We start from the raw sequence: 9,579 nt of genomic DNA on the forward strand, positions 1-9,579 counted from the left end.
TCACAACACCAGCTATGCAGGTGTCGGCAAGCGCCAAATGTCATTGAATTGAGCCCACAGTCCAAAAGCAAAACAATACAAGATACACATTTCAAAAGTGTTCATTTTGAAGTGCTGAGAAGAACAGTAGACGGTTAATATCATGTTCCATACAGTGTTCGACTAGAACTTCACTTGCACCATTTACTTCTGCATTCAAATGTTTATAATTTGTATCCAACGGCAAGTTGTGAGTATGTTGAGAAATGTGTCCGTTCTCAGGGCTTGATTCAATCAGATCCGTTTTAGCCACCATCCATTAGACAACATCTGCATAGCGGTTGTTTTGGCGGTGTCGGAGGTGGAGCTACAATAGAGCTGTCAAATCCATCCATTCTGTTTGCAACAAAGATGTTAAGTAATACTGCAAGACAACACAGTAAACAGATTAAACGTTTTGGCCTAAATTAAAAACCTATGGGTTTTGGTCAAATCTACACCTCCAAGTGAAACCCTCTGTATTTTCAAGTGTTGTGGTTTCAGTTATGGGAATTGTCAAGGACAAGCTGGAAGCGTTCACGTTTCACAGTTGTTACTGTGTGTCCTTGATGTTCATTCTATAAAATGTTTCTATAGGTGTTCCATCATTTACAAATTACATATTTGATCCAGGCATAAAATATCTATCAGTGTGTGTTCTCTTGTGCACAGTCATTAGGCCTCGCTCCTGTATGTGGTAAGATTTCTCTCAGGTGTGTATTCTCTTGTGCGAAACCAGGGTTCCTGAATTAGTGAATCTCTTCCCACATTCATCACAGCTGTAAGGCTTCTCTCCTGTGTGTGTCCGCTGGTGTGATTGCAGACTGCTCCTTTTACTGAAACTCGTCACACGGATCACAGCTGTGAGGTTTCTCTCCGGTGTGAATCCTCCTGTGGTACGTCAAAACCCCGGCCTGAGTGAATCTCTTTCCGCAGTCGGTGCAGACGAATGGTTTCTCTCCCGTGTGTGTCATCTGGTGGTACTTCAGATGCTGTGGGGAGCTGAAGCTGCGCTCACAGAGGATGCAGTGGTAGGGTGTCCCACTGTGTTTGCGCTGAATGTGGCATCTCAGGTCCATTGAACACTTGAAGCTCTTGCCACACTCGGAGCAGTAGTGAGGTTTCTCTCCTTTGGGTCTCTGCTGGTGTCCAGTCAGTTGACCCTTAGTGGTGAACCTCATCTTACAGTCAGAAGAGTGAGGACGTTGCTCTCCTGTGTATGTCAGCTGGTGTCTAAACAGGTGACCATTATTGGTGTAACTCGTCACACTGAGCAGCTGTACCGCCTCTTTCCTGTGTGGATTCTCGTGATTTTTTAAGGAATCGGATCTAGAAAAACTGAGTCCACACTCGTGCAGCACTAGTGCTTCTTTTTGGAGTGAGTTCGCAAGTCACCTGACGTGACAAAACTCATCCCACACTGATCACAGTGGTGCAGCTTCTCTCCTGTGTGCCTTCTCTTGTGGACTTTAAAAGCAAAGGCCTGGGAAAAACTCTTCCCACAGTCAGGGAAAGGACATTGGAATGGCCTCTCTCCTGTGTGTCTTCGCTGGTGAATTTGCAAGGTTGCCATTGTGGCAAAGCTGTTCTCACAGTCTGAGCAAGAGTACGGTTTCTCTCCCTTGTGACTACGCTCATGTCCTTTGAGAGACTGTTGCCAAAGGAAGCTCTTGTCACAGCGGTAAGGCTTCTCTCCAGTGTGTATAACCTGGTGTTTCTTCAATGCGCCTGGCGTTGTGCAGCTCGACTCACACTGAGAAAGCTCTTCTTGCAGTCAGAGCAGTGCTGTGTGTATTCTTCGATGTGTCCCAAGACTGGCTCTATGTGCAAACGTCTGCCCACATTCAGAGCACTCGTACGGTTTCTCTCCCGTGTGAATCCGCATGTGTCCTTCCAGTGCCCTGGCAGAAGAGAGACTAGCACCGCACTGGGAGCAGCAGTGAGGTTTATCATCTGTGTGTCTGACCTCATGTTCTTTCAGAGATCTGTTGTTAGTGAAACTACGCTCGCACTTAGAGCAGTGGTATGGCTTTTCTCCTGTGTGAATTTGCATGTGAATTTTCAGGTGATCGGACCGTCCAAAACTCCTCTGGCAAACATTGCAGCTGTGTGGTTTCTCGCCTGTGTGAATTCTCTGGTGTTTGTACAGGGCTGAATTAGTGGCAAAGCTGAACTTACAGTGGGAACAGTGGAAGGGTTTCTGTCCAGTGTGTGTTCGCTTATGCTGCTCTAGAGAATGAGATGATCCTAGCTTCTTGCCACACTGTGGGCATTGGTAGCCTTTCTCTCCAGTGTGCACTATGTTATGTAACCAGAGCCCACTCTTAACAGCAAACCTCTTCCCACACTCAGTACATTGGTGGGGCTTCTCTCCAGTATGTCTTAGCTGGTGACATCTTAAAATACACAACAGTCTGAAGCTTTTCCCACAGTCAGCACAATGGTAAGGTTTCTCCCCTGTGTGAATCCTCTGATGCATTCTGAGTAATTTAGCAGAGGAATAGCTTCCCCCGCACTGCTCACAGTGGTAAGGCTTTTCTCCTGTGTGTATTCGTTTGTGTTCAAAGAGTGTTGAGGCTTGTTTGAAACTCTTCCCACACTCAGAGCAGTGGAATGGTCTCTCTCCAGTGTGAATCCGCCAGTGGGCTTTTAAGCTTTGTGATGTAACAAATCTCTTCCCGCAGTCAGAGCAACAGTGTGGTTTTTCGCCGGTGTGTTTTATTCTCTCATGTATCCGTAAACCACTGGAGTATGTAAATCTCTGCCCACATTCTGAGCACTGGTACGGTTTTTCTCCAGTGTGAATCCGCATGTGTCCTTCTAGTGCCCTGGCAGAGGAGAGGCTAGCTCCACACTGGGAGCAGCAGTGAGGTTTTTCTACTGAGTGTATGATCTGGTGTGACTTCAGATTGAATCTCTGATTGAATCTCTTCCCACATTGATCACAGCTATAAGGTTTCTCTCCAGTATGAATTCTCTGATGTCGTCTAAGGTTTGTTGAAGAGGTGTAACTCTTCCCACAGTCAGAGCAGCAGTGAGATTTCTCTCCAGTATGAATTCTCTGGTGTCTTCTAAGGTTTGTTGAAGAGGTGTAACTCTTCCCACAGTCAGAGCAGCAGTGAGATTTCTTCCTTGTGGGTCTCTGCTGTTGTTTCTTGAGGTGTTCTGATCTTGAGAGACTTTTCTCTGCCTCCTTAGCATCATGATGTTGTTTAGCCTCCCAAGATGACGAGCCCCTTCTACCGAGAGAGTGATGGTTAGGACTGTCCCCTGTGAAGCAAAAGGCAGACAGTTATGGTTCCTTCTTCATATCGAAGACAGATTTAGACCCAGCTTTTCACACTCTCGTAACCGAATTTAAGCATTTAACATCTTCAATGTAAAATTCTATTAAATCTTCAAATTGCAATGTATAGGTGTGTAGGAGTGCTTGTAACAATTCTACATCTTTAAACAGATTGTATTGTGGTTAAATAAAGATGAAATATATATATATATATTTTTAAATTCTACGTCTTTAAACAGATTGTATTTAGTGGTAATTAATGACATTCAAAATACATTTATATAAGAGCATAAACCCACTTAGCTCCGGTGTTTTCATGCAGTCGACCAGCCGCACAGACAGCCTCTTCAGACCCAGCAGTAAGGTGCTACGGGGAGAGGTACGACACAGGGACTCCGGGAGGGGTAGGGGGGAGGAGGGTTGGAGGGAGAATGTTTCCTGTTAACCCAAAAAGAGAGTAGGAGTGTTGTCATATTGGTACACTGAGGGTAAAACAACTAAATAAATGGTCGATAATAAGTCTTCAACTATTATACCTTTGTCCAGAAAACTCAATTTCCGCTGAGTTGTTCCTGATGTCCCTTGATAGTATAGTGTGCTGTTATCATTGTTAGTGTTGCATTATGGGTAAAATGAGAAAAAATGGTTCATGAAATCTGAAAAGTACAAAAAGTATCACCGTGGCCCCAAGACAGAGCAGGACCACCGCAGCCATGTACCAGTGAGACGCTGGAGCCGACCAATGGAGGAGAGCACAAAAGTCTGAGCCTTTTGGGTAAAACACTGGGGGAAATCCTTAACATCCACTTGGTAGCCTGTGTTGTGTTATCATTGTTAGTGTTGCATTATGGGAACTTGGTAGCCTGTGTTGTGTTATCATTGTTAGTGTTGTGTTATCATTGTTAGTGTTGCATTATGGGAACTTGGTTGCCTATGTTGTGATATCATTGTTAGTGTTGCATTATGGGAACTTGGTAGCCTATGTTGTGTTATCATTGTTAGTGTTGCATTATGGGAACTTGGTAGCCTGTGTTGTGTTATCATTGTTAGTGTTGCATTATGGGAACTTGGTAGCCTATGTTGTGTTATCATTATTAGTGTTGCATTATGGGAACTTGGTAGCCTATACTCGGTAATGGATGGGCATGAAATCCATCTGCTTTTCAGGGACTGTTTAAATCCCCACTTTTCCCACATGCTGCCAGAGTCTGGAGGCCACCAGTTATTTAATATAGTCAAATCATTCAATCTCCTTTAAAAAGTAAACGGGTAGTTGACCAAAAAAATAAGATATACAGTGGGGAGAACAAGTATTTGATACACTGCCGATTTTGCAGGTTTTCCTACTTACAAAGCATGTAGAGGTCTGTAATTTTTATCATAGGTACACTTCAACTGTGAGAGACGGAATCCATTCAGACTAATTATAATATACTACAGTAGACCTATCCATTCAGACTAATTATAGTATACTACAGTAGGTCTATCCATTCAGACTAATTATAGGATACTACAGCAGGTCTATCCATTCAGACTAATTATAGGATACTACAGTAGGTCTATCCATTCAGACTAATTATAATATACTACAGTAGACCTATCCATTCAGACTAATTATAGTACACTACAGTAGACCTATCCATTCAGACTAATTATAGTATACTACAGTAGGTCTATCCATTCAGACTAATTATAGTATACTACAGTAGGTCTACCCATTCAGACTAATTATAGTATACTACAGTAGGTCTATCCATTCAGACTAATTATAATATACTACAGTAGGTCTATCCATTCAGACTAATTATAGGATACTACAGTAGGTCTATCCATTCAGACTAATTATAGTATACTACAGTAGGTCTATCCATTCAGACTAATTATAGTATACTACAGTAGGTCTATCCATTCAGACTAATTATAGTATACTACAGTAGGTCTATCCATTCAGACTAATTATAGTATACTACAGTAGGTCTATCCATTCAGACTAATTATAGTATACTACAGTAGGTCTATCCATTCAGACTAATTATAGTATACTACAGTAGGCCTATCCATTCAGACTAATTATAGTATACTACAGTAGGTCTATCCATTCAGACTAATTATAATATACTACAGTAGACCTATCCATTCAGACTAATTATAGGATACTACAGTAGGTCTATCCATTCAGACTAATTATAGGATACTACAGTAGGTGTATCCATTCAGACTAATTATAGGATACTACAGTAGGTCTATCCATTCAGACTAATTATAATATACTACAGTAGACCTATCCATTCAGACTAATTATAGTACACTACAGTAGACCTATCCATTCAGACTAATTATAGTATACTACAGTAGGTCTATCCATTCAGACTAATTATAGTATACTACAGTAGGTCTACCCATTCAGACTAATTATAGTATACTACAGTAGGTCTATCCATTCAGACTAATTATAATATACTACAGTAGGTCTATCCATTCAGACTAATTATAGGATACTACAGTAGGTCTATCCATTCAGACTAATTATAGTATACTACAGTAGGTCTATCCATTCAGACTAATTATAGTATACTACAGTAGGTCTATCCATTCAGACTAATTATAGTATACTACAGTAGGTCTATCCATTCAGACTAATTATAGTATACTACAGTAGGTCTATCCATTCAGACTAATTATAGTATACTACAGTAGGTCTATCCATTCAGACTAATTATAGTATACTACAGTAGGCCTATCCATTCAGACTAATTATAGTATACTACAGTAGGTCTATCCATTCAGACTAATTATAATATACTACAGTAGACCTATCCATTCAGACTAATTATAGTATACTACAGTAGGTCTATCCATTCAGACTAATTATAGGATACTACAGTAGGTCTATCCATTCAGACTAATTATAGTATACTACAGTAGGTCTATCCATTCAGACTAATTATAGGATACTACAGTAGATCTATCCATTCAGACTAATTATAGGATACTACAGTAGGTCTATCCATTCAGACTAATTATAATATACTACAGTAGACCTATCCATTCAGACTAATTATAGTACACTACAGTAGACCTATCCATTCAGACTAATTATAGTATACTACAGTAGGTCTATCCATTCAGACTAATTATAGTATACTACAGTAGGTCTACCCATTCAGACTAATTATAGTATACTACAGTAGGTCTATCCATTCAGACTAATTATAATATACTACAGTAGGTCTATCCATTCAGACTAATTATAGGATACTACAGTAGGTCTATCCATTCAGACTATTTATAGTATACTACAGTAGGTCTATCCATTCAGACTAATTATAGTATACTACAGTAGGTCTATCCATTCAGACTAATTATAGTATACTACAGTAGGTCTATCAATTCAGACTAATTATAGTATACTACAGTAGGTCTATCCATTCAGACTAATTATAGGATACTACAGTAGGTCTATCCATTCAGACTAATTATAATATACTACAGTAGACCTATCCATTCAGACTAATTATAGTACACTACAGTAGACCTATCCATTCAGACTAATTATAGTATACTACAGTAGGTCTATCCATTCAGACTAATTATAGTATACTACAGTAGGTCTACCCATTCAGACTAATTATAGTATACTACAGTAGGTCTATCCATTCAGACTAATTATAATATACTACAGTAGGTCTATCCATTCAGACTAATTATAGGATACTACAGTAGGTTTGTCCATTCAGACTAATTCATTACATATTTGCTTCAAAATTCAGTAAAGTGGTTTGTTTATTACATGACTCCATATCTGTTATTTCATAGTTTATGTTTTCACTATTATTCCACAATGTAACAAATAAAAACCCTTAAATGAGTAGATGTTCTAAAACCTTTGACCGGTAGTGTAGTGTGTGTAGTGTAAAAAGTTTAGCCTGTTATGCGTAGCTTACCTTCCCGCCAATATATATCTAACTGGTCTTGGCAGTGGCCTAGTTCCGGCATCCGTTTACTTTCGTTAAGTAAAGTGTGTTTAGTTTAGCCTGTTATGCGTAGCCTACCTTCCCGCTCATATATATATATATACACACACTACACTACCGGTCAAAAGTTTTAGAACACCTAATCATTCTTTATTACATTGTAGAATAATAGTAAAAACATCAAAACTATGAAATAACTCATATTGAATCATGTAGTACCCAAAAACGTGTTAAACAAACCACAAAATATTTTATATCCGTTTGACTTTGATATATCTATGGGCGGGAAGGTAGGCTACGCAACAGGCCTAACTAATGCCGGAACTAGGCTACTGCCAAGACCAGTTAGATATATATATATATAACTCACCTGATTCATTGTAAACACGTGTTTATTGTCGTTTGCAGGGTAAGTGAACCAGATGAGATGTTTGAATTGTAGATTAGGCAGGTAACGGACGATTATATTTCAACATGTGATGCTCTGCCTAAAGTCATGAAAGGAGAGACAGACTCCGCCTTCACATCCGTTAGACTGAAAACATTTCCTTTCCATTACCATTCTGCTGACAGCAGCTCATAAAATGGCCGCAGAAAAAACGGCAGATATTTGTTTTCAAAATAAGAGTCATCCTGCAATGACAAGCGAAGTTGGTCGATTTTTGAAGCACTCTATTGCACTCTGTGCACAGCATTGCAACCGCATATAAAAAACAACATAAATAATTTGATGCATTTCAAAATATATATATTTTATTACACTGAACACAAATATTAATGCAACATGTAAAGTGTTGGTCCCATGTTCCAGACGCACAAAAAGCTTAATTCCCTCAGATGTTGTGCAGAAATTTGTTTCCATTCCTGTTAGTGAGCATTTCTCCTTTGCCAAGATAATCCATCCAGGTGTGGCATATCAAAAAGCGGATTAAACAACATGATCATTACACAGGTGCACCTTGTGCTGGGGACAATAAAAGGCTCTAAAATGTGCAGTTTTGTCACACAACATGATGCCACAGATGTATCAAGTTTTGAGGGAGCCTGCAATTGGTATGCTGCCTACAGGAATGTCCACCAGAGCTGTTGCTAGAGAATTTGGCAATATGTCCAACCGGCATCACAACCACAGACCACGTGTAACCACGCCAGCCCAGGACCTCCACATCCAGCTTCTTCACCTGTGGGATCGTCTGAGACCAGCCACCTGGACAACGGATGAAACTGTGGGTTTGCACAACCAAATAATTTCTGTACAAACTGTCAGAAGCCGTCTCAGGGAAGCTCATTTGCAGAGTAGATGGAGCAGGTGGACTTTCTGTCTCCAGGTCATGTTGCTGTTGCTATAGAAACAGAATCTTCCTTCAGTTCTCCTCAGTGTCTGGAAGACAGGATGTAGCTGCACCCTCAGTGTATGGAAGACAGGATGTAGCGTCTCAGGGAAGCTCATTTGCATGCTTGTCTTATTCACCAGGGTCTTGACCCGACTTCAGTGGGCAAATACTTCGGTGGCAGGTAGCCTAGTGGTTAGAGTGTTGGGCCAGTAAGCAAAAGGTTGCTGGATTGAATCCCGAGCTGACAAGGTACAAAATCTGTTGTTCTACCCCTGAGCAAGGCAGTTAACCCACTGTTCCCTGGGCGCTGTGGATGTTGATTATGGCAGCCCCCCGCACCTTTATGATTCAGAGGGGTTGGGTTAAATGCGGAAGGCATTCAGTTGTACAACTGACTAGGTATCCCCACTTCCCCTTTCCCATTGGATGAATCCATGTGTCAACTATACCGGGCAGATGACAGAGAGCAAGTATGGCTTTGTGTCGGTGAGCGGTTTGCTGATGTCATGGGCAGGCAAAAGCTACGAACACAATTGCATTTTATCAATGAAAATTTTAACACAGCAAGAGAACATGATGAGATCCTGAGGCTCGTTGTCGTGCCATTCATCCGCCTTCATCACCTGATGTTTCAGCATGATAATGGACTGCCTATGTTGCAAGGATCTCTACACAATTCCTGGAAGCTGAAAATGTCCCAGTTCTTCCATGGCCTAGCATACTCACCAGACATGTCACCCGTTGAGCATGTTTAGGATGCTCTGGATCGACAGCGTGTTCCAGTTCCCGCCAATATCCAGCAACTTCGCACAACCATTGAAGAGGAGTGGGACAACAGTCCACAGGCCACAATCAACAGCCTGATAAACTCTATGCAAGGAGATGTGTCACGCTGCATGAGGCAAATGGTGGTCACAAAAGATACTGACTGGTTTTCTGATCCACGCCCCTACCTTTTTTAAGGTGT

The 9,579-nt window shown here is 40.9% G+C and overlaps 2 protein-coding genes across 2 annotated transcripts; both read right to left on the reverse strand.

Moving 5' to 3' along the window:
- Positions 1–851: 851 nt before the first annotated feature.
- Positions 852–1,199, reverse strand: LOC139542120 (gastrula zinc finger protein XlCGF17.1-like). Its single transcript, XM_071347181.1, has one exon. The coding sequence runs from the start codon at positions 1,197–1,199 to the stop codon at positions 852–854; it is 348 nt and encodes a 115-aa protein (XP_071203282.1).
- A 453-nt stretch (positions 1,200–1,652) lies between these two features.
- Positions 1,653–7,771, reverse strand: LOC139568426 (zinc finger protein 420-like). The gene is made up of 3 exons (XM_071390236.1): positions 7,649–7,771; positions 3,604–3,742; positions 1,653–3,288 (listed from the first exon to the last, which is right to left on the reverse strand). Exons 1-3 carry the CDS (start codon positions 7,655–7,657, stop codon positions 1,793–1,795), a joined length of 1,644 nt encoding a protein of 547 aa, XP_071246337.1. The 5' UTR covers positions 7,658–7,771; the 3' UTR covers positions 1,653–1,792.
- Positions 7,772–9,579: the final 1,808 nt, after the last annotated feature.

The sequence above is a fragment of the Salvelinus alpinus genome, chromosome 2, assembly GCF_045679555.1.
Source record: "Salvelinus alpinus chromosome 2, SLU_Salpinus.1, whole genome shotgun sequence".
Lineage (NCBI taxonomy): Eukaryota > Metazoa > Chordata > Actinopteri > Salmoniformes > Salmonidae > Salvelinus > Salvelinus alpinus.